The sequence below is a fragment of the Brienomyrus brachyistius genome, chromosome 24 (genome assembly GCF_023856365.1).
Source record: "Brienomyrus brachyistius isolate T26 chromosome 24, BBRACH_0.4, whole genome shotgun sequence".
Taxonomy (NCBI): Eukaryota; Metazoa; Chordata; class Actinopteri; order Osteoglossiformes; family Mormyridae; genus Brienomyrus; species Brienomyrus brachyistius.
In genome coordinates, this window is record NC_064556.1 from 2678591 (window position 1) to 2704420 (window position 25830).

General features: G+C 46.2%; 1 protein-coding gene and 1 long non-coding RNA gene across 8 annotated transcripts in view; one reads left to right on the plus strand and one right to left on the minus strand.

Moving 5' to 3' along the window:
* nrg2a (neuregulin 2a) overlaps nt 1–25830 on the plus strand; it is an 89948-nt gene that overhangs the window by 50939 nt on the left and 13179 nt on the right. For 3 of the 4 annotated variants that reach the window (XM_048994923.1, XM_048994925.1, XM_048994926.1), the window contains exons 2-5: nt 712–874; nt 1388–1506; nt 17471–17591; nt 23797–23855. In XM_048994923.1, coding sequence (XP_048850880.1) covers nt 712–874; nt 1388–1506; nt 17471–17591; nt 23797–23855 — 462 coding nt within the window. Of the gene's footprint in view, nt 1–711; nt 875–1387; nt 1507–17470; nt 17592–23420; nt 23498–23796; nt 23856–25830 lie in introns of all 4 variants that reach the window. The other variant, XM_048994924.1, reaches the window with a different exon arrangement.
* LOC125719994 (uncharacterized) lies at nt 12973–19696 on the minus strand. 4 transcript variants are annotated; one of them, XR_007385316.1, is made up of 5 exons: nt 19511–19696; nt 17180–18177; nt 15463–15619; nt 15126–15384; nt 12973–14983 (listed from the first exon to the last, which is right to left on the minus strand). It is a non-coding gene; the product is annotated as an uncharacterized LOC125719994 (long non-coding RNA). The 4 variants fall into 4 exon arrangements; XR_007385314.1 differs by having other exon boundaries at nt 12973–15384; nt 17994–18177; XR_007385313.1 differs by having other exon boundaries at nt 12973–15384.

The window sequence follows — 25830 nt, forward strand, 5'->3', positions numbered from 1 at the left end:
CTGGGAGGGAGCAAAAACGTGGGCCGTTTGTGGGACCCCGAGGACCTGATTGGGAGACCCTGGGCTAATTGGCTCTCCAGTTCGGCTGTATGTGTATGTATCCTATGAAAATGTTTTAGCAAAAATTGTCTGTGTTTTTTTTTTACCTCACCTTGATGTATTACATGCCAGGAAGACAGTAGGCATGTAATAATATAAACTCTCTGGTACAAAAAGATTTAGGGTTGTGTCCCCTAGTTCAGCATTCTTTTTTTATACTTGACTGCAAGTCGACTCGTACTTTTATTTGTAAAATCTGCACGAGAGTGAGAACATTTTGGAGAAGACCCAACGTTGAATTCTGGGTGCTTTACAGGAAATTACTTAGTAACAACAGAGGAGTTAATTGTCTCAAAGAAACATGTGGAGTACTTCTGTATGGTTTTACTCTTACCTTTATAATGGTGGTCTAGGATCATACTGGGGATGGTCTGAGATTCCAGGCCTTGACCGTCCTAAAACGTCGAAATCTGCGGAAGTGACAGATGAAAACCCAGTGGCTGGTTTTACTTGTTGGGGGCCATACTCTTCTCCACACTGGGGGGTGGAGCGTATGTAAGTCCGTGGGCAATGCGGGCTATTACCAGCAGGTCCTGAACAGAAAGACGTGACGAACAGCTTGCGTTGCTGTGCTCATCTTACCCTCTAAATCTCCTCCCGCTCTCTCTCCAGCCTCCGCACCGAGGTTAAAACGACTGAGGAACCAGCTACTGGAAGAAGGCGACAGGCTGGCTCTGAAGTGTGAGGCCACTGGGAACCCCAGCCCAGCCTACACGTGGTACAAGGATGGCAGCGAACTTAAGAAGAGCAAGGAAATCAAAATCAAGTCCAGCAAGTGAGCAGCAGCATTTTACCACATCAGCCCATATTAGGGTTGCCATCATCATCCTGGCCCATAAAGAGATCGTCCCTTGTTATAAGGGACAGGTGGCAGCCCCAGCCATATTGTTTCAGTGGGTTAATTATACTGGTATTCGATTCATTTAAGTTGATTACACCACACTTCCCTGGCAGATATGTGAAATGCAACATCCATTTCATCTTGATTATAACATTGTGGTCATTGGGGCAAAGCCAAAAGCAACATAAAAAGGTAGTTTTTTTCCTGGGGGGCAGTTTCGTGTTTTAAAAGCATGTGAAGGTAGCATTTTTATAGCGCTAATATTTTTCTGTAATTCCTGTGTGTTTCACTGTATGAGGAATAATTATGTTTTAAGGAGTAAGAATCACATTACAGAGGCATCATGTTTTCTGATATAAAGTATTTGGATGTATTTTTTTCTTTTGTTTGAGGAAGAGGAAGCATAGGGTGATATTTTGATCCAGGATTGTCCCCGTCTCTCTGCAGGAAAAACTCCAGGGTCCAGATCAATAGAGTGAAGCTGGAGGATGCTGGGAATTACACATGTGTGGCAGAGAATTTGCTGGGGAAGGAAAACACAACAAGCACCATTAACGTCCAAAGCAGTGAGTAGCTCTCCCTGGGGAGCGCTGCGTCAAACACCGTATTTAAGCGAAAGGAGGTGTGCGCGTGACTTCTGTGCCAAGCGGCTAGTGTGCTTCTAACCTCCATGAATGTCTAGAGCGATAAAAAGTCACTGTAACATTTTGGGAGGGGGGGGGTGTTCGACAAAGACTAGCGCAATGAATTTTACACTTGAGAATAAAAATTTTCCCTTAGGGGCAGCAATAGGACAGAGCTTACAGAGAATAAAAGCGAAAGCTCTTCGAAATAACCATCTTTTTCATTCTGAAGTCATCGCCCGCCCACCTGAGTTGAGGCGACTGTGTGCGTGAGGAATGACCTGGCTGTTTTGCAGAATGCGAGGCGCGCAGAGGCGAGCGATCACGTGCCCCCCGCTAATCAGATCTCCTCGCTCCCGGGCCCTGGATAAGCGATCCTGTCTGCCAGCAAGGCCGCCCCTTGTCTTCACGCCTGTACGCAAAGATAAGCGTGGGGAGTTCGACGCCGTGGGGGCGATCGCTCTTCAGACGAGAAGCTTCCGGAAGGCAAACAAGGGCCGAGGCAGGCCGTTCTGAGGCTGCAAGCGACAGGAGTGATGGCAGGGAACCGCTTGCTGGAAAGCCATGAAAGAAAGCGGGCTATTAAGGAAATTTGGGAACACCAATACCTAAGACAACATGGCCGTGTGCTGTAAATTAGACTGGGCTGGAAACAAACAGCGGATGTGTCCTGCGAAAGGATTGAGAGATAAGAATCACAACTGGAGGCTGCTGCCGTCCACTCGGGCATAGCCAGCTGTAGCATGAATATCCCAGTGATCTTACTTTCCTGTTACCCCCTAATTCCGTGTTTTTGTCTCAAATTAAGGTACTGGGACGTTTCCGTTTCATTTTCCCGCTCAGGCCTTCGTGAGCTAATGTTTTCCACAAAACACCCGGCTCCGGAAATGCTGTTGGTAGGGAGTCGCGGCAGGCGCAGTCTGCTCTCTCCAAACTCCGGGGTGGTGGGTTTGAATCCTGCCGGGTCCGCATGTTCCCTGCATGCCCCCGCAGCTTTCCGGCAGGGCGTCCTGATTTCCTCACGCTGTTGTGCTGCTGGGCTGATCGAGGACTACGATTGGCCTGTCTGCTTAGGTATTTTGGCAAACCTCAAGGCAGGCAGTGCTTCTCCGTGACCCTAGATGGATAAGGAATAGCTAGTGGATGGACGTGTAGCATATTGACAAACATCTATCTCGAAAACAGTCTGGATTTTTAAATCTTCCTCTGTTGCCGCCAGTTTCAGACAGGGTCAGGAAAAAAACGCTGAATCACACGTGTGGTTATGTTACCGGCGTGTGGCTGCAGCAGCGAGCGGCCGCGGTGATGTGTGTGTGTGTGGCTGCAGCAGCGAGCGGCCGCGGTGATGTGTGTGTGTGTGGGTGCACGAGTTCCAGACCAGAGGGAAAGGCACAACTATGCAGGACAGAGACTCAGCTGCATAATAATTGGCAATAATTGGCGTTAATAAATAATTAAATAATAATTAATTCTTACTGGCAGCCAATCACACGCAACCCTCATCACCATCAGCCAATCGGCTTTGCCATCTACATCTCTCTCTAGCACTATAGTGTGGAAACAGAACCCTACCTTATTTCTTAGTCACACAAACAGTGGGAGATGGCAGAAACGTACAGAGATCACCGGCTTCAGAGGATGCAGGTGCCTCCGTCCGTCCGTCCATCCATCCATCCATCCATCCATCCATCCATCCATCCATCCATCTATCCATCCATTATCCTACCATTACCACTTGCCCAGTGCAGGGTTCTGTTAATCCTGGAGCCTATCGAAAGAAGCACAAAGCATAAAGCAGGGTACATCTTGGATGGAATGAGTGTGCATCATTTTATTCACTTTTCTCCGGGTATACGTCATTATTGTACCCACTAGGGCTATTATTGGTGGTAACTGGCAATGAGTTCCTTTTTGTTTTCAGATCCTTTCTCATCTGTGGGACACTTTCTGTCAAAGAGATCCTGACCAATTTAAATGATTTATGAAGTACCTTAAGTGCAGGACAGTCCACTGGCCTTAAACAGGAGGTTTGCTGAAATTATGTGGCCATGCTGGTATTTTATCATGTGGCGTCTCATTATCTCCATTTTCTTCATTCACTTGAGACTTTGTGGTCTGATCAGAGCAGAGGGTAGAGGTGCACTAGCCTATGAATGGCCTCATTCTCAGTGAGAACGATGTGCTGACTGCGGCTTTCTTCCAGTCAGCTGCTGCTTTCCTTCACTATTTTATTGATCCTGTGGTTTTCAGCCGTTTGTATTAAGTCCAGGAGTAAGCGGCCGATGTCATCCTCCAGTGAAGGAGTTAGTGCTCGATGTCTTTCTCCAGTGAAGGGATAAGTGGCCAGTGTCTTCCTCCAGTGAAGGGGTTAGTGGCCAGTGTCTTCTTCCAGTGAAAGGGTTAGTGGCCAATGTCTTCCTCCAGTGAAAGAGTTACTGCCCAATGTCTTCTTCCAGTGAAGGTTTTAGTGGCTAATGTCTTCCTCCAGCGAAGGGGTTAATGGCCAATGTCTTTCTCCACCGAAGGAGTTAGTGCCTGGTGTCATCCTCCAGTGAAGGAGTTAGTGCCTGATGTCATCCTCCAGTAAAGGAGTTAGTGCTCAATGTCTTTCTCCAGTGAAGGGGTTAGTGGCCAGTGTCTTCCTCATGCGAAGGGGTTAGTGGCCAATGTCTTCTTCCAGTGAAGGTTTTAGTGGCCAATGTCTTTCTCCAGCAAAGGAGTTAGTGCCTGGTGTCATCCTCCAGTGAAGGAGTTAGTGCCTGATGTCATCCTCCAGTGAAGGAATTAGTGCCTGATGTCATCCTCCAGTGAAGGAGTTAGAAGTCATTGGTCCATCACTCCTGTTGGTCCATACCTCATGGTGGTCTATGCCTTCTCCTCATCATATTCGGGTGACTCCACGCTTGAAGCATTTCAGGTGAATTGGTGATTGTAAGCACATTTGTGTGTTCCCTATAACCTGCTTAACGCCCTCTGCTTCCTGTGACATGCTCTGAATCCCCAAGACCCTGAGCTGGATTAGCACTTATTGGAAACAGACAGATATTGTGAAATGAAAGCTGCCCCTGTCTCGCGCTGAGGAGAACACTTCTCCCACAGACTTCCGCTGAGCCCAGAGATGGCCAAGCGAGGCAGACTTTTTATACTGTGAGGTGCTGTCCGGACATTTCGCAATCGCTTGTAGGAGATCCGTGCAGGCCTGGATCAGAGGGAGCCGACACTTTGGGTACGGCACTTTGTCTGTTTGCTTTCTTTACCATGACTGTTTGATTTTACACTAAACGCATGGCATCGCGTGATGGGTTGGGGGCGGCTGGGGGAGGGGGGGGGGGGGGTCGAGGAATTCTTTTTCATAAAAAGGTGATGAATAAATGATGGTAAGGTGTTTTTATAACAACCATGCTTCTTTTCCTTGGGGGGTGAGTGTGAATGGGATGGGTGGGGGGGCTCATTAGAAGGAGATTCCTGAAGAATAGGAGGCTGCATGCAAAAAATGTCGTGCTTTGAAAGTCAATTCATCCGTTGGTTTTGTTGGATTGTTTTTCTTAAACGGAGGATGCTTGGACCTCAGGGTTGTGCTGTGGTATTTGGAGGTTCCTGTGTTGCATTCTTTCGCAGTTGTAAGTTTTGAGATGTTGATTATATTGAGTCAAGAAAAAAAAAACACATCAAAGACAGTGGTGTCCAGAACATCTCTGCGCCGCACGCGTTGTCAGAGCTGAGTCACACACTGTGCCATGTCCTCGTTAAAAGCTGCCTCTCATCCATCGCCCTTGGCCTGCATCTCCTCCTGCTCCGACACACTGGCCAAGGCTGGCTACCGAGTCCATGAAGGTTCCTCACCTATCGATGATCTGCGCCGGTTATGTCTAAGCCAGAAGCCGTGTTTCAACACCCAGCAGTTGTTGCAATTTAATTAAAAATGTCCAAAGGCAGATCACAGGATGATATGTTCATCTGGCATTAGACGCCAAATTCCTAGCTTACAGCTACTGCCAGTGCTTCCCACTCTTTCGTGTGTATTTTATGTTTATTGGGAAATCGGAATTTGTCTAATAATCGTCAATCCTGATACCAATGACTGATAATGCAAATAATTTTCAAGGACCGCAGGTAGGCGGCTTTGGTTTCACATTTGTGTGTGGATGCGGAATCTGCGGAAACGAACTCCAACTGAGGGAAAAAAAAACTAATTGCTTCAGTAAAAATGGACACATTTTCTAAACTCTGCAAGCAGTCACCCTTCCTAATCGCACTCTAAGAAGCGCATGCCGTTGTGGAAGTTCGGGGCCTCAGACGAATGTATCGGTGAATAACAACAAGGCTTATATCTATATATAGTGTTTTTGTGTGTAGCATTAAATTATTCTGCAGCTAATATTTAAAAACTCTTTTAACCGTCCTGCTACTCATCCTGGGAAATGTGCCTTTTTTTGTTGATGGAAGTCTGTAAGACACACCTGCCGTGTGTTCATTTCATCTGTCTGATATTTATGCCTTTTTCTTTTAGATATTATTTTGGGATATTAAAATGTAAACACTCAAAACTGTAATAAAATAAAACGATCAATTTAGATTTTCACGGTGTTTAGTCAGTTTACATATTTTTTTAGTCTTTATTCCTGCTACATGATTCTACGCTAATTTTTTTTTTGATGTAACATATCAAAATATTACACATCACAAACACGAATTTATAATTCTGTAAACATTATTTTGGTAACACTTTACTTAAGGCCATGTTTTTAGTAATTTATGAACACATTAATAACAAATAATAGTGCAATATATATGAGAGCTTCTTAAGCAGGGATTGACATAACTGGTACGCAAGTACGCATTCACCTTTAAAATCGATACGTGCGGCAATTGATTAACGTAACAGCGCAAATACGTACATATGTTATGTGCATTTGCGCCGATATGCCAAGAAATTACCGTGCATTTTAACCTCTATACCGCAAGTGAAGTATGAATTGGCATATAAAAGTTAAAATGCACTATAATTTCTTGTCATATCGATGCAAATGCACATAAAATTCACGGTGTTACAACAACGGATTGCCGTACTTATCGCTTTTAAAGGTGAATGCGTACTTCCGTACCAGTTATGTCCATCCCTGCTTATAGCCATGTTCATAATGCATTATGAATGCATTAGAATGTATTGTGAATGTGTTTATACATTACTAAAAACATGATCTTCATAATGATATTATTTTTTTAATTTAATATTTTGCAGTACTTGTTAATTAAAAGAAAAATCTTTTTATTTTGTGATAAGTTTAATATATTTCTAAGTAATCATTGTTTATATTGGTGTGATATTTTTTCTGGGTTTTTATCTGTTACTGCAGCCACACAGGTGTTCTCAGTGACAGACCCTCCAGGGGGCGCTCTCTTGTAATGTGAGCCCCATAGCCTAGGTGAGGTCAGCAGCCTGAGTGTTGAAGCACCGCACCCACACTGTGTAAGGTGAGCGTCTCCACATTAAATATGCCGCTCAGAACCACTCGTATTTGGACGTCACGGCTGAATTTGACGTACCTGTTAGGGTATCGATGTCATCGACTGCCCCGCGTTTGAGAAGCAGGTGCCGTTGTGTCCAGATTCCTCCTCGACAGGCCATCCCTCTGGGAAATTTATGCCCACCACTGAAACGAACAACCCGCCCCCCCCTTCCCCTGAATAATCCTCTATTTACAGTGGGCTGGAAAAACTCCTTTCTGAGAGCCTTCATTTAGACCGTCTTGCGGTAGCTCAGAACAAAGAACACAAGGTCAGCAACCAAAGGCAAAATCTATATTCCTTCCGAAATAAACATGTGTATTTTTTTCAGAGGAATTAACCTTGTCAAGAAGGAGGCCAGGCACACTGTAAGTGGGGGAAGGTCCATTGTGTGAAGCAGGTGTGTCTGCCTTGTGGGAACATGCATACATCCATAACTGCGTCCTTTTCTTACTCCATTGGGTAAATGACCTACATCCCCATGAATGGAATATCATGGTCTCAACATTTCTAGGTTTCTAACATTCTCCATCTACTCCATCACAAACATACCTCGGTAAACTAATTCACGGATTATTTGTGAAGAATATGTAATCAATTTATTGGTCATTGACTTTCAGAGCAATAAGTCTTACGAGAGCCTGTGGATGTGTGCATGACCAGGCTAAATCTGAGGCATCAGTAGTGGCTGATCGGGTATCACTTTTGCTGGATTCATGTTTGACGCCAACTTCATTTCGGCATGCGCCATATTCCCATCGTTCTTTAATATCACCTCACATACAGGAGAGTAGCAACCGGGGGGGGCGGCAGGCGTGGCAATATTTAATTTGGCTTCATTTGGCGTCCCACCGACAAAAATGACCCACAATATCAAACTCTCTTTTGTACCCTTGTTCCCACATGCCATTCATGTTGTCCTTCAGGTGTGTCGATGTCAGTTAATCGTTTTATTTTTGCCTGTGTAAACATCCTGCGTTGAATCCGTTCCAGAACGTGCCATCGTCCTGCCCCATGCGGTGCGGGATTTGCATTGGGTACCTGCAGAGCTTTCCGGATAAATGGTTATCGATAACAGAAGAGTTACTACACCGTGTCAGGCTCATTGTTTTTTTGGATGCGGTTGCTTACTTTTCTGGTTACACTTGGCAACTCTCCCTTCAATTTGTATTGTTGCTTCAGGACTTGTTCAAGACTGGATCTGTCTTTCTGCCTGAAATGAACTTGGATGGATGTGTGTACAGGTGAAAGGCACAGCGCGCTTTCGGCAGCACACGCTCACAGCTGATAGTACCCGCCCCCGCAATTTAATTTTTTTCATTTATGTTTCTCAGGAATCACAGGCGCCGTATTATTCGTAAACGAATGTAAATCACTCTCAATAAGTGTGATTGCTGAAAAAAAAATTAAATAAATTATAATGACAGGCGTCATTATGAAGGTCGTGGCAGGCGTGGTAGCCTCTTACGCGAGTGCCGTGCTCGGCTTTATTAGAGACAATCCAAATTTAATATATACACGATATGTGGCAGCAAAGATAAATCATCAGAGGATAAAAAACAGAAGTTCGCTTTGGAATTTCGCCACCTGGAGTAATTTTCCAGACCACGTCGAGGTTGAAGTTTCAGAGCTTGTTCCTCACTGCCTATAACCCGTGGCAACTCCAGAAAAACTGGAGATTATAGATAGTGAGATTATTAACGTGTAATAAAACGAGGTTGCCACAGTGCCTTTAAGGTGTAGCATCCTTAAGTGGAACACGTGCTTGATATGTGTCTCTTGTCATGCCGTGTAACAGCTTTGCATGTGTAACAGCTGTGTGACCCGTGTCTCTTTAGAGGGGCATGTAGTCGATATCTTGAAATGTTTCATTGAGAATAGTAATTTAGAAATCTCTAGATTGGAGGACAAGGCCTTTGGTTATCTAAGCGCATTCAGGTAGACTCGGGTCATCCATGTGTGGAGGTTAGGGTGCATCTGAAGGACTGGGAAAGGTAAACAATCCTATGAAAGGGAGGAAACACATGGTGGTGGGGGGGTTGCATTTGCAGAGCGTATCTGTAGCAGAGCACGCAGCAATGGGTGTTCATGTTCCAACCCAACACTGTCCAGAGTTCTTCTCTGGCTGAAAGATTACAAGATTACACAGTGCAGGATTCATACACATGTCAGCCACAAACAACTGTGGGACTGATTCCTGTTAGTTGTTAACATCTGGTTTCACCGTAACAGATCTTGGGTTGATTATACTTGTAGTTAATTTTATTTAGGAGTTTGGAGAAACGCAATGTTCATGGCTTCACGAAAGGGGGTTAGGACTTTTCTTCTGTGACTTGAGGATTTTGATGTATTTGACCATAATTTTTGTAAAAATGATTTAACGCCGTAGAAACATACGAAGGTCCAGTGAGCTGGACAAAACCGTTATGCAAGCTGCATGCAAACAAAAGCCAATAAGCTGGGAACAAGCTTCTGTAAGCTCTGGTTATATCGAGCTCAGAGGACGGTTGCTCCCACAGATCCATGATTGGTTCTTCCAGGATATACAGGTCTTGCAAATGCCACTGCAGGGAGTCCTGCCTCATCGGATCAGACAGCTCAGTTCAGTTCCCGCCCAGCTCTTCAAAAGACATATGCAACCTACAGATGCCAGTGCTAGGGCCTGTGATGGAGGTGCTGACTTCACTGTTTCCTGCCCCCCCGGAGGGGAGAGGATGTGGCCAAGAGAGCAGGGAAAGGCTAAGGTCTTTAAAGATCCATATGGATGTTGGGTGGAGAGGGGAGTTTAGCGCTCTGACATTTCTGAGCACAAGGAGGGGGAAGACCCTTAAACCCGTGTTCTTTTTACTGGGCCATTAAACAGAGGGTGCGCCGAGTCTCACAGTCTCCCTTAAACTCAGCACACATAAGACTGCAGCTTTCTCTGACTTCCCTGACACCTTTGCCTGCCCTCCAGCCCTCTCCCACGCACACAAACAAACATCCACAACCTGCCCGCCTTACGTAAGTGTTTACTTGTGTGGCCCATTGCACAATCGCTGCGTGCCCTTTGATATTTTCCCCATGGTTTCACTCCATGACTCTATCAGGCAAGACCAGGCACATATGCCGCATGGGAAGAATATGGGGAAGCATCTTAAAACACGCGTTAATAAAACAAAAAAAGAATAAGACCTGCCCAAGTTGTCTGATCGTTTATATTTTGACTTCAAAGGTCTATTTTATTTGCTGCCAGTAATGGCTTTTCTCTTGGAAGGTGGTTTTAGTTTATTATGTTTAATAACATTTGCTTACATGTCCCAACTCAAGTCACGGAGAAGTTTATATTTTTTCCTATCTGGCTTTTTGCCTCGATTTTAAATTGTGCCGCTGCGAGGGTTACTTCACGAGGGACCAGATGTTAGCCGCTCAACACAAACTTCCAGGAGTGTGACACATTTTAGACGATGTAAACTCCCCTGTGTTTATGTGCCGGTGCTCAGATGGTGTCACGCACGGTGTGTCTTCGTGATGCCACTGGGCCTCTGCTCAGTGGAGCTTTGGCCAAAGCCGCTGTGCCTACCTGTCCTGAATGCATGTTCCCTGGAAGACCTCACACGTCTTCTACAGAAGCACCATCGCAGGCCTACGCAGGCTAAAAGCTCCATTCAGATGTCAGACCTGGTGCCAAGTAATCTCTATGAACGCTGTTAAAATTCATAAATCTGTGCACCCACTTACAGCTTCCGTTCTGTAGAAGAAGTCTTCTTTACTGATAGAACAGACGTCTGAGTGCATCACATGTAAGGAGTCACCATAACATTCTCGTGTTTTTCTCTAATTTGTTTGGATATTCAATCCTGAATTTTGATAGTTTGGAGAAATCATCCAGGAAATATGATTTGCTCTTGAGGAACATTGAGGAGAACACTTGAATTCTCGACATTTGCTCCAGAAATTACTTTAAATGAGCTTTGAAATGATGATTGTCTAGCTGTGCTCTTCTAGGGATCACTGACTTGGACCTACACTGTGTTTATGCTATATTCCCAAAGCTGCCGAGGCCTTCGTAAGTGTCGTGTGTTTTCTGTTGCAAATCCTAAACATTAACCCAGAGAGGAAGTACTTCTCCAAACGCCTCACCAAGCACAGATGCTCTTTCGCTTTTGCTTAAAAAATCTAGAAACCTTAGCTGGTGGTGAAAGGCAGTTTGTTTATCGGAGTTCCCAGATGGCCTTTTCTGCTCTTCTCCATCATCTTCAGTCCCTTTGCCGTGGAGGATTAATTGCTCTGAATTTCTTGGCAAGCTGATGACATAAGGAACAAAAAACTTGTTGGTTCACTGTCATGCTGTGCTGTTGGGGGAAGCACAGAGCTTCTGCGTAGTGGAATCACTGGCAGCTTCATCTAAACAGTAGCATGCAACAGAACAGCAAACAAAGGATCAGAAGCTGTGCTAATTGGCCCCAGGGCTGTCTGTGCAGAGTCTTCAAGGAATTCTTCTAGATACTCCAGATTCTATCCATATTACGAAGATATTAGGTTCATATTTGGAGTGATCAAGACCTGGACCTATAGATGAGGCCTAAGGAAACACCTGATTTCCTGCATCGCACAAACTACTTTCACTGATGAAGACCAGCTGGCCCTACTTCAGCTTACCTAAATGCAGATAGTATAAAGAGCCAGCTGGCCTGAAGAGGCAGAATCGTAGTAGTGATGCGTCGCCTTGCTCTCTCACACACGTTGGGTTAACATTTGGTTTCAGTTTAACATTTTCCAGCTGTTGTTTGAGTTTGCTTTGGTTTTTGCAGTCACATTAGTTCTGAGTCATTCGTTTTAGGTTTAAGTTTCTAAAGGCCACTGTCGCTGTTTATGTCTTTCTATGCTAATGAGCAGCCTGCCATCCAGCACACCTTTCTGCAGAGCTCTTCCTGCAACCAGACACAAGGTAAACTTACACATCCTTACTGTGCGGTTTTGTTGTACGTGCCTTAAGGGATGAACCCCTGATTGTCACAGCCAGTATTAAATGAGCGATCACTTAGAAATATTCCAAAATGTATTTTTGTAGTATTAGGAGTTACAAGGACTATGTTTACAATGTAGACCATAAATGTTTTTAGGGGTTATGTGAAGGCAATGGCATTTCCTCATTTATGAACGCCTCCACACATCTGTCTGCCAACCGCTTATCCAGAAGTGTCTCGGTGAACTTTGAGTTATGCCAGGATGCGTCAGGCTGGGGACTGTCCCCAACAGGATGTCCTAGTTGTACGTTTTTTAACTGTAGGTGGACACCAGCATACCCCGAGGAACCCAAACACAATGGGGAGAACATGCAATCTCCACACAGACAGAGCCCCCCACCCTCAGAGGTTTACAGTGACGACACCACCCACCGGCGTTACCACGCCAGACAGCTTTATTCAGTAAAAGTTCAGCTTAAAAAGGCCGAATAAACAAGAGCTGAGAAGGTGTAATAGTCACTTTTAATTTACATTTTCTACAAACGCCTTCAAAGTGTCCCTTAGTGCGCCATCGCACATGCTCAGTAAGACTTTTGCGCATCACACAGTGAGCCTATTTGATATCCCACTGGTCCTGTAGCACCATTTCTAACCAAGTGGGTGAAATATCATTATAATAATGGGAACTCTCACAGCATATGACATGGCAGAAGCAGCAGACCAGCTTTGCCAGTTCTCCCAGAGAAGGCCAAGGCAGGGAGGAGCTGGAGTTCCCCGTCGACGGGAATAGTTCTTCAGGGTTTAGAATAGATTGTAACCCGACTGACCCCGAAAGGCTCTCAGAGGTAATAGAGACGTGAAATACGGACAAGTGCGCATTGAAGGAACCTGGAGTGTGGGGAGTTCTTTGCTCTGGAGGAGGGGTGAGGGTGGGGGGGGGGGGGGTTAGTAAAATGAGGGCTGAGTCATTCTCTCGAGGCTTCGGGGGCAGCTGGCGGAGGCTCGGCAAAAATTTCCATTTGCTTATATGGCCGTGCAAAGCACCGTCTTTGACAAGCAGCACTCCCTCTCAATCATGCCAAGTGTGACCGCTCAGCTGCCTCAGTGCCTGCACCTCTGCTGCTCCTGTTAAACACACACACACACACACACACACACACGTATTTACGATGGCAAACCACTGGCGTCACTATGCTTTGGCCCCCTGTATCATCAGTGACTGATTGAGTTGTAAGTCCAACGTTGGCAATTCGGAGTGCCAAGTAATTATTATGTAAGGTTCAGAAGACCGGGGGTCTTGGCGCGTAGCATTTCTCTTCCGGTCTGTCGTACGGACATGGTCATCAAACTCGAATCCATATGAAACATCTGGCCATATCGCGTACGTTTAAACAGGTGGCATCAAATGAAGACGTACTCAGTCGTGACAGGGAATCCCGCAGCAGCAGGACAAATCGTCGTTATCCTACTGAGAGACGAGCAGTTTAAATACATCACGGCCTGCCAGCTAGCTAGCCCTCAAGTGGATCCGCCACTCCGATGGGCCTCCGTCAGTTACTGCCTGAGCCCGTCCACCATTTGGGCACTTATCTGTGACAGGAAACAAAGCGCTTTGGTGGGAATTGGTGGGAACAGATAAAGCAGCTATTAGCTGGGTTTTTCTGCAGGCATACAGGTGGTGACGACAAAAAAAAAAAGAGAGAAAATCTGGGAAAATGCACAAGCCCCGAACCAATAGTGTACATTTAAACGTGAAAAACAAGTGTGCATGTGCACTTCAGTGTGCTGTCACGGCCTGAATAAACAGAAGAAGTTGCCTTTATGAAGTCAATAGAATTATATGACAAACAGCAGAGCGGAGGAAGTGCCGGGTTAAATAAATGACATGTTGCATTTGCTTAAGTGAAATTCTGCCCATGCCAGTGGTTCGCTCCCAGATTAATCACAGCATTCGCATTTGCATTTAGTATAACGCGGAACGTAAATGGAAAATAACGCCGGGGTTATGGAGTGCCGTCGGTAGGAAACAGCGAGATGTTTATGTGCCCATTTTGGGTATTACTCATCGTGACCTGTCACCTTCTGTTTCGAGGGATTTGCATATTTTCCTGTAGGCCGCGTGGATGCTTGGCTTCTGACACAGTGTATATGCAGTTAATGCGCTAAGGGCTATCACTCTATAGTTAAAAAATGCACGATTTTTAAAAAAAAAAAATTCAGGACAGCTACTCTTGATGCCCAGGATGTTCGCCTCACAGGAGCACACCGGAATGCTGTTAGTTGAAGGTTCCTGAATGATAGACCAATTTACTGATGTTTATTTATGAATCAAGCTTTGGAAGTAGCATCCTGCCTACAGGAGAACCGTATAAATCCTCATTTTGGGCTGTAAGCTGTCAGTCTAATAAAGATATCGGCGATTTCAGCTTTACACAGGTGTCGTGACTGCAGACCTCTGTAATTATGTTTTTAAAATGTAAAACTCACTTAAGAGATACACACTATACGCATCCTATTCAAAAATCCTGCCATATATATATATATATATATATATATATATATATATATATATATATATATATATATATATATATATATATATATAGAATGATTTATAAATAATTTTGTCATTATTTGAGCTTATTATAAATTGCTGTGCTTTGAAAGGAAAAAATGTAGTATTGTTACAAGCCGGTCAAATTAAAACATGATTATTCCGATGCTTACAATGGATGCCCTTCAGGTTATTCTGCCTTGAGTGTAACCAGTAGCACACTCATGTGGTACAGAGGTTTCGGCATGATGTCATCGAATCGCAGATTTATGGTGGGAAAACGGAAAAAAGAAGTGCAGAAAACAGCAAGCTTGCAAGCCCCAGTCTATGATCAGCCTGCTCTAGGTGGAGAGTTCAACATCTGTCTCAGCTGATCTACAGCAGGTGTCCAAGGATGTCCTTTTTCTATCTGTGCGGCCAAAATATAGACTTTCAGTTAAAAGAGCTATCGCTCATCTCGGTGAAGTAATTCCACCGAGACTGAGTACATCAGAGGGCAATTCACAGAGTGCTTCGTTTTATTGAAAATGCTCACGTTGACGGCGACTTACAGCCACGGACGGGACCGTCATGTGCGGGTATGTGTGAGGTGTGATATGGGCCCAGGAACAGACAGGGCACTGTAAGGAAACAGGAATTGGAAACTAGGCAGGAGGGCTTCTGTTTGCTGTGGTGTGCAGCAGGCTGGCAGACATGGGGGGTTGTACCTTTTCCTTGGACAGTGTCACTGGATGCAGGCAGAAGTAATGAGACTCCAAGCCTAGTCACCTGACTCTCCCTCCTGAGACCACACCCTCTGCACGGTAAACTCTGCAAACATCGCACAAAGGTCTTCAACCTTTAATCTTGATCTGGTTAAAAGGTGGTTCATGGGAAACTAGTTCTTACCACTTGCAGAAGCCATAGAGCCGTCACCTGGCACAGCGGTCAATGCCTCAAAGCATTGTGGGTACTCCTGTCCCCCATCACTGGCTCCTGGAACTGTATGACTGTGCTCTTCTTGCCTTTCCTTCACTGGCTGATTGTGCTGATTTCACACATAAACCTGCAGCGCAAGACAGGAAAGCCGACAAAGGTCATATGTTTGCTCACTTATGTCACGTTGTCCTGCGATCAGATATTAGGACAGAAGTCGGAGGTAAATTCAATTTCCATTTGTGCCGCGAACTCATGTAAGATTAATGAAATGGAAAAGTTACCCAAAGCAGAGCCCCGTTCAGTAGCACAGTAAGCAGGATATTACGGAGGTAAACAGCTCTGCAGTTCCATTTCAATTTAAATGCTTAACACAACAGGATTTGTTAAAGCACACTCAGTGTAAGTTTTTATGCATAATTATTAGTGTTTTTTTTAAGAAAACAATAAATTCACCATATTAAATTTCAGCAGTTTCAAATAATCTTTAATGTGCTTTTTGTGGTTTCTATTAAAAAAATATATATTTATTGAAAATAAATCTCACAGTGAGCTTATTCACCAATTGATACTCAATCTAAGCAATTATTATTATTATTAGTAGTAGTAGTGGTAATAGTAGTAGTAATTAAATAGTTATTGCTAGTAATAGTTATTGTTCGTAATATTATCGTTGGGTAATATTGTTGCATTATAATCATGGTGGCATTAGTTTTCACAACAGTAATACTGTAGTTAGGATTGTTCCTCTTGTATTTATGGCTTATAGAGCAGTTTAATGTTAAAGATCTTTCTATATGTCTTCAGGTATGACTCTAATTAGAGGCGTGATCATCCACTCAGCATGACTCAAATCAGTGCAGCGCTCACGCCTTTTAATTTATGACGCTGTTTAATTTGCATGTGACTTCCCCATCTTCTCATGTCACAGCCGGGGTAACCCTAGCGGCTGGTTAGCGAAAGCTAGCCTGCTAACAGGGGTGTCCCTAGCGGCTGGTTAGCGAAAGCTAGCCTGCTAACAGGGGTGTCCCTAGCTGCTGGTTAGCGAAAGCTAGCCTGCTAACAGGGGAGTCTCTAGCGGTTGGTTAGGGAAAGCTAGCCTGCTAACAGGGGTGTCCCACCTAAGTAATGTATTTTACTGCATCCGCTACTGTACCACTCAGTATACCTCATTATATTAAGTGAATGTGTTGTTCATAGAGGGATGGCAAATTTTTTTGACTTCCATCACAGGACAGTCTGACGTCCATGGGTTTGACAACTCACTTGGCACCAGCCCCTATGGGATGCCCCCTACCGCCCTCCCCCCATCTTGTATGAGTAGCAACGGACAGGAACAACAGCAATTAAATCATATTTAATCATTTTGCCCCGTTCCGATAATATTGTCCTATTGTAATCTGTTAGATAATGAATAAAAGTCCTATTGTCCATGTGTCATTAATTTCTACGGATTTCTGTAATTTCTATAATGGTTCCAGTGCTTTTCCGCTTATTTTCTGGGACTTTTATTCTGAACGTAGCAGTCGCTGTGTGCTGCGTGTGGGTGACGAGCCGCGTGTCCTGTGTCACATTCTGTGAGAGATGGGAGCAGTAAGATGAAGCGTCACATGTAAGATCCTGTAGAAGGATGTGACAGCGGTAATGGTTGAACCCCACCCCCCATGTGCTGCAGACAGTATGGGCTGACCTGCATCAGTTTGGATGTCATTGCTGGTAAGCACCGTGTCTCCACTGCAGGTGAAGGATGATCTGTCTCCGACGCGCTGCCCAGCAAGGGTCCAAAAACCTCCCCACCGCCGTTTCTAACAATAACCTGGCAAACCTTTACAGCCACTGTAATACTTTCCGTATTTATCTCCCGGTGCCTCTGCGGGGCGTTAATTCCTCAGTGCATATGAATCCGTCGCTGCTGCAGTGTGCTGCCCTGGGGTACGTTCTGCCCCGGGAGCTGATATCCATTCTCTCCTGTCTCCTGCAGTAACCACCACACTGTCTCCGGGCTCAGGTCACGCCAGAAGATGCAACGAGACAGAGAAAGCCTACTGTGTGAATGACGGTGACTGTTACTTCATACATGGTATAAATCAGCTTTCTTGCAAGTAAGTGAGTGACATTTTCCATTTCTTGGTGTGCTTTCGTGCTTTCATTCTTGAGTGTGCTGTAACGTCATTGACTTTATATGCATATTTATAAGAGCGTGCGTGTGCCTGTTTTGGCTGTGGGTTGGCCAGCTTAATTCCTTTTGTCATAATTTATCTTATCTCACATTTAAATCTCAGTTCCTGGTAATATTTTAACTAGAAAGTCAAATCACTGGAAGGTAATCCCCCTCAAGTTTCATAATGTTCACTGGATAGTTCATGTCATTCCGAGTACTGAATGCCAACCTATTACCGACGCGGTTGTCAGTTACGAAATGAAAGAAGTAATTTAATGTAAATGAGACAAAACTTTAAGGCAAGAACTGTAATAAGTCATGTCAAGGAATCATGTCATCTGACCTTTGACTGCTGGACCCAGATACCGCCACAGGTTTGATTAATGCTCTCGGATACTCCTGGATGTCCCATCTGCCTCTCCGCACTTTCGCTTAGTCCTCTCTCTTACACGCTGACCTTTTCCCTTGCCCTCCTCTTACATGTCGTCTTTTTTTTTCCACTGTGTAACACTTTGCTGCCCCCCCCACTGCCAGTCCATTGAAAGAAGAGAGTGAAAGAGAGAGAGAGAGAGAGAGAGAGAGAGAGAGAGAAAACACAGGGTCTTTCATTCTTATTTCAGTTTGCAGCTACACTCTGTGTCAGGTCTCGCCATCGTAATAGACATGGGGCTCCCTTTCTCTGGGCACCTCCAGCGGCTGAAAAGCAGAGAGATTGAACATATTGCAGGCTCCCGAGACGGCTGCAGCGGCAATCGAGGGCTGCCTCGATGCTTTAGCAGAGAGACAAATATTTATGGCGGACGTGGCCTCCCACAATGTAAACAGTGAAGGGTCTGTGCTTACATTTCAGTTCCTAGAAAATGGGGCAGATTTATAAAGATGCCTTTTAAAGCAAGGGCATAGAACTCATTTGTTTTGGAAAACTAGATATTTTTTTTTCTTGCTGTGGGGGAAAGTGCGACCCCCGTCACTAGACAGGGGTGTCCGGGAATCATCCAGCCACCCTCCCTTTATAGCGGGGGTCTAAGGACCCCCCTCCTTTAGCGGGGGCATCGCATGCATCACACAGGCTGGGGCAAGATGCTCTTCATGCCTTCCTACCCCCAATGAAAATCACTATATCAAACAGAGCCAGTGCAGGTGGTGGGAGGGGAGCAGGCCTCTTCGCTCTGCCCAGTGGATCCCGTCACTCCCACCGAAGGCCGACGCACAAATTGGACGCAGCAATAAGTCAATTGCCGCAGCTAATTCAGTCATGGGACGGCATGCATCCAGGAAGTCCGATAATGCAGTCAGGGCCCGGGGGGATTTGTAGCCCAAAGCCGGCTCATTGAATATGGTCCTGGCTTCCTGGCGTATTACTCGACAGTGGACAAGCGCGTCTGACAGGCCAGGCCCTTATTTATACCTCTGTCTTTCACTTTGAAATATAAAGTTCCCCAGAAGCTCAGAAATGACCCAGAGGACGTTCTTATCAGCTGGGTATGGAAGCACGTCGCGTCCGGCTGAGTGCCCTCACGTCCCTCTGAGCGGGCGGCAGAAAGACGCCCAGGACGACCCCGAGCACACCCATCTCCACCTTTTAATTCCGCGCTGTTTCTGCTTCGTTTTCATTTCTTAATTTGGTGCCGAGAGAACATAAAATACATCCCCATGAAAGTCATAGCAAAAAACGTCGTGTTAAACAGCGTGTGCTAATTATAAAACGCGGGGGATTTAACAGCCCTACTGCTCTTGGATTAATCTTTCGCAGCGCTGTCTGTTCTCAGGGTTAGCTTTTCCTGTATTAGCGTAACGAACAGCGCACGACGGTCATTAAGACGTCCCGGCATTCTCGCAAACGGACGGGCAGACGCTTACCTCACCGCACAGCTCACAATCGTGTCCTTTTGCCCGGTCACGAGTGTCACGGCGTTTGTTTACGAGAGGGAGAAGGGAAAAAGACGGCAAGGCGACTAGCGGGAGAGTCGATAAGTGAAAGGAGCGTCATAACCCAAGACGCAATCTGGCCGGACGTTAACATCCGTGGTCGCATACAATTAGTCAGTTTAACGGTCGTTATGTGGCCAGGAGAGGCTGACAGGTTGTGTTTACAAACATCGAAGTTGTGCAGATGTTCCAGACATTTGGTATCCATCGGGTCATATTATATCAGACGTCACAGAGTCTGTTTGGAGGAGAACACCACACGATCTGTGTGGACATCGGTATAAAACATCCACTGCTAAAAGCCTTTTTTTTAATTTTATTACGCATTACGTAATGGCCCCATTTTTAACTGTCATGAAATTATTTTGCAAATGCAGATGTGCTTTTTAAATGTGCCAGTCTGCTTATGACAGAAGTCTGGGAGAAGGCCCCTTCAGACAGCTGCTATATCAGCGATGGATCGTAGCAGCTTGAAAACTCCTGCCTGTAAATCTCTCAGCGCTGCGCGATTCTGAGAGACAAACGTTTTGACACAGTGAGAGCCACACATTTCACTGGTGTGAGGGCCTTGTATTCCTCTAATAATTTATCCACAAGACAAGGCAATGTGTGCTCAGAGCATACAAAACATTAAGGGCACATTCTTCCATTCACATTTCCATGTAATATACTGAGCTACAATTTCAAAATGATTTTAACTGTTAAATCCTCTCCAGTTACTAAGGGGGGGGGGGTTTAATACTTGAGACAAATAATATTTTGTGTTGAGGTGCTGCTAGGTTTACAGGCTCAGGTGTCCATTGTGGATGTAGAGCAGTCTGCTACCCGTAGAGGACGCAGGCAGCGCAATGGGACTCCAGGGGGCGCCCTCGAGTCCCTGTGGACTGACATCCTAGCGACAGGCCGATAGCGTCAAATAAAGGAGGCTGTTCTGGGGATACAGGAGCGTGCAGCGCAGGATTGGCAAGGCGGTCCTCGGGTTGCGTACGCACGGTGTGTAACAAATAATACCATTAAGTACAAATTCAATTAACGTATGCAGGGTGAGTAGGGATAACCAGTAGGCCTATTTGTAACACAACCTGAGAGAAGAGAAAATGCCTCCAGAGTAAATATTAATATCGTCCACAAGGTTTTGGAGGTGTTGTTATCTGCGGGAGGTGCTGTTATCACCCACTTAACAGATCGGATAAAAATGATATTACTTCATACGACTCATCTTAGTGGGAATTGAGTTTCTCTGTTAGCAAACACTCCACTCACGACATTTTGAACTTTTTTTTTTGTCGTGACGTTTTTTTTTTTTTTCGTAAACCTGAAACGGGCCCGTGAGCCTGACATTCACGGGAACAACCTCGCGTGAGAATTTCCATTTTTATTTGAATGCCGGAGCCAGGGTGTCATTTCCTGCCCGCAAACAGTTCTCAGTTTCCTCCGGGAGCTGGGGACATGTGGTTCCTTTGTTTTGTTTTGTTTTTTATGATCTATTGATTGTTGGAACTTTTCTCTTTGGGGGCGGTGGGGGGGGGGGGGCATTGACACAATAGTTGTGCCCCCCTCGCTTGTCTTCCTCCGATGCTTGAACAAAGGTGACGCTTCTGTGTTTAAAATGCTGTTCCCCCTGGGGGGAGCTCATCCCGGTGGGACCCTTTTATTTACGCTTTTTGTCAGCCGCCCCACCCTAACACTTAGACGCACAAGAAGCCCCCAGCGGCAGGCGGCCACGTCAATAAGCGACCCCAACATGGAGCTCTAAGCCAGCACTTTTTATTAACTGGATGCATTTCAGACTTGGAAATGGTCCCAGAGGAGAAATGTGGCTCTTAAGGGGGTGGGGGGGGGGGGGGGTTGTCTGTATACATGCTGTCATAATGTTCCTGAAACCAAGGTCTGACTTTTATATTTTAGTTTTTGACTTTATAAAGGCTCCTGAAAGAGACTGTGAGTCACTGTCATATGTAGGGTAGATAGTGAACAGCCCTCCCTGTCATAATGTGATATATATTTGCATGTATGTAGATCAGCTCTCAATGACCGCTTAACCGAACACAGCAGTGCATGTCATGTCTGGTATCACGGTTACGTATAGCTGCATCACATTCGTTTTTTTTTTGCATAATTGCATAAGAGGCGAATGCGTTTACGTAAAATGAGCGTTTTGTAATATAGTTTTTGGCTGTCAAGGAGCACTGAGCATAATGGAGTTAGGAGGCAAGGCCTGGTTTTGGCTTCTGGAACGTTCAGGAATTCAGGTGCGACGGGGGCAGACAGATTCCGGAGGGGGTGACCATTGTACTCTGGGGGGGCGGGTACTGCAGATCGGTTCAGGTTTTAGCGGGAATGAATGCTGGGGGGGTTTTTTTGATTAAGTGGAGAGCGCTGCCCCTCCCCCCCCCCCCCCCCCCCCCACTGGGCTTTGCAAGTACGACTCTTGTAGTTCCTCAGTAAATTCAGAAGCGTGAGCGAGACTCGTGAACCCTGACTCGCCTGGGTAAACAGCCGGGGCAGATCCTAATGCTGCGGAGCCCCATTAACCTCTACATTCTGCAGAGAGGCGGCAGAAGCAGGAGGGACAGGGCTAAATGGGATAAGCGGAGATGCCCGAGTTATTTGCTGCAGTTCGCTGTTCCCAGAAGATGCTCCTCCAGCTCAGCTCACTCTGGGACAAACTTAGTGAAATATGCTGCTTCAGCAGCTAGAGGGCAGCGTCACGCGTGGCTCACTAACCCAGGAAGCCCCTGCCTTACAGGGGTGTTAAACCCCAGCGCGGGTTCGACGCTCTCGCTGCCCCGGTGTGTGGTCTGCATGAGCAGCTGCTGAAAGTGCAGGCAGGAGAGATGGAAACTGGAAGAAGATCAGGACTGGGAACCGGCAACAGAATCCCGAGCACACTGAGATGTAGGGTATGATAGTGACGCTCCAGTCCTTCAGAACAGCAAACAAACAGGGTGAGGATTCCTGCCTGGAGGGTGAAGCACCAACAGGTTTTTGGTGTGATTTTCCACATGCATCTCCTGTCCATAAATCACAGAGAACTGAGAGCGAGAGTCACAGAAACACACAGTGCATTGAATAGAATAATGATACATTATTGATCCCTGTGGGGAAATTGTTCTTTTCACCTGTCCCATCTTGTTTTCTATGAGACACACAGGCAGGTGAGAGTTTGGGGGGGGGTCCTAGCATAGGGTCAGCCAGTGTGCAGCCCCCCTAGGAGAAGTTGGGTGTTAAGGGCCTTGTTAAGGAGTCCAGCTGTGCCGGCAGTCTGCCCAGCCCTGGCATTCGAGCCACTGACCTTCCAGTCACAAGCACAGTGTCTTATGCCAGTCATGCCGCTAGCTGGTACCCTCACAGTCCAGCTGTGCATGTCTACATCACAGAGTATTACAGGTAACTAGCTAAGCTGCAGTGCAGTAACTCTTCCTCAATCCTTTCGTGGCTGTTGTATGTTTGTGGTGGTGGTTGGTTGTACCACAGGAGCAGAGCTATCAGAGAGCAGGCTAACCTCATGTGACCTCCTCCCTTTCTGCTCATATGGTGTCTGCTTTCAGCCGCGGGCTTCTCTGTGCCTCAGGAGGCCCGCCAGCTTGCTGCTCTGGGTCGGGGGGGGGGGGGGGGGTGGCGGGGGCGGAAGGTGCTGGCTAAACTTACGGTAAGTACCCGCAGCTTTTTGTATCCCCCCCGCTGAAAAAACCAGGAGTGGAAGCGGAGGAACGCGCTTGTCCAAGGTGAGAGCACTGGGCGCCCGCGGAGCGTGCTGCCCCCCCCCAGGTATGGTGGTGGGGGCTCGCTGCATATTAACGTCATGTGTCTGTGTCACTGTCCCCTTTTCCTCCCTCAGATGCCCCGCCGGATACTTTGGTCCACGCTGCCTACAGACAGAGCCCCTACGGCTAAAAATGCCCAATCCTTACAAAAGTATGTCCACGCCAAGCGTCGCTCGGCTCCCTCTGACACCCGTAGCCCCCGCCCCCCCAGGGCGACACACCCAGGCCCAGATGAGCCGTGGCCGGCCAGCCTGCCTCCGTGCCGCCTGGCAGCTGCGCTACGCCACCTACCACCCCGCCTCTTCTCCTCGGCTGGTGCTTTGTTCTAATCCCTGCTCTCTCGTTTTCCTCCTGCTCCTTTCTCCCTCCCTCCTCCTCCTCTTCCTCTCTCTCCGCACTGTCTCCCCACCCCTCTCTTCCTCTCCCTGTGGTCTGTTTCCCTCCCATCAGGTGCCCAAATGATTATAACGGTGATCGCTGTCAAACCTACGTTATGGACGATTTCTACAGTATGTTCATTCCTTCTTCTGTGCGTCTGCAGGGTTACTGCATGCCCAAGCTGACATGTGGCATGTGCCGTGTCCGTCCTTCAGTCCAGCCGTGTCCCATCCATCTGTGTTGCCCAACGTGTCTGAAAGGCTGCAGACCCGCTACCTCCCTCCCACGTTCCTTGTGTTTTCCTACCTTAAAATGTTTGACATGTGACGACCGTTATTCACTAATTAGTGAAGCCTTTCCCCTTTGCTATGCTAAATAAACAACTTTTATACTTAGAAGTATGAAAGCGTGCCAGGCTTCGGTCGCTGCCGGTAACAGCGTGACAGTCACAAAGTGACAAGGTCGAATTTCACAGCACTCAGCAAAAAAAATCAAAAATTGACCGAACTTAAAATCTTGAAAGACTTCACAAAAAAAAAAAACTAAAACGGACACTGAAGGATTTTTTTTCAGGAAACGCAAACTACCTGGTAACGTTTAAACCTCATAAAATGCTAAATACGCAACTTAAGCTGGCAGATGGAGACGGTGCAGATTTCCACTTAGTGCTGCTGACGGAGACACATTGGGCGGTTTCCTTAAGTGTACGTATATATGCATGTTGCAATCTGGCTCGCTTAGCAAGCAATACTTTATAACCAGATTAAATAACATATAGAAGCAGCTTCCTGTGCACCGGCCTTCCTCACCAATGGCACGTCAGTTCTGCTTAAGCAGACTATATGTAAAACGTAATGTTATTATTTTCTAACTAATATTTACACATTGCTGCCTTGTACTGTGCTAGCAACCCACCTTTTAAATCACATTTCCAGCTTCAGCTGTTTGCTGGAGACAACAACGGTTGCGATAAGAAAAACCGTGATATTCAAACTAGAGATTCAAAGCGAAATGCACTATATCTCCATCACTATATCTCCATGTATGTTTCTGCCTGTGTCGGTGTGCATCTTCACACGGCGTCTGTGGTGCGCCTGAAAACGCAACCGAATTTAACAGACAGAAGTCAAAGTACTGCAAAAACATAGGTGCTGTGATGGCTCGGGGCCCTGTGCTGGGTTAATCCCTGCCTCGTGCCCACACAGCCTAGTCTACTTTATGCAGATTTCGAAGCGAAATTTGCCCAACACACAGACGCACAACATTTTGCATGCCCTCCTATTTCTCACCAGAGCACTGAACAGGTATTTCATTATAGCGACATTTGCATATTTAAACATTAGATATCTGATACTTCTTGTTTTCATCTTTAAAGTACAAGTAATTGGGAAATCAATTGGCATGGATTGTCACGCATAATTATTTAATTACTGCATGACAAAAACAGGAATCCAAAGGCTTAAATGCTGTTGTACTATTTTTTTTTGTTTTGTTATTGAAATGGATGTGCCCCCCCCCCCAGTGCGGTCAGCGAGGCACAGCATTATGGGATAACAGTAGCAGCATGCCGCAGTCAGGGCGACATTAACAAGGACGCATGATGCATGACCACTAACTAACAGTGTGTCCGCGGAGCCCGGGAGACCCTGCCATCAGCCATGTGATGGGGAAACCCACCCAGCCTGGGAGAGGCTCAGGCATGCCCAGTCGATCACAGAGAGAGTGATCAGGACGCCATTGCCGCTCCCCGCACCGGGATCCCAGCAAACACCTGCAGTCTGACAGATGTCGGACATTAGACCGGGTGCACGTCGCTTGGCTGACATTGATCCTCCAACAGAGGTTGCCTGTTATAGGGCTTTTGCAATTTACCTTTGAGTATTAAATGTCCAGCTCCAAAAGGCTAGACTTAACTTTAATGATAATGCGAATTATTATTATTGTAAAAGCATTAACATAACCTGTCATAGCATTTTTCTGCAGAGAGCAGTAATCAAGTGAGCGCTGCAGGCCGCCGAGACGAAAGCCGCAGACTTTTATCACAGCCAGAGAGCAACTGCTCCTTGGGTTTAGTCTTCAGCCAGGTGAAGGCGAGACTCGGGCTAA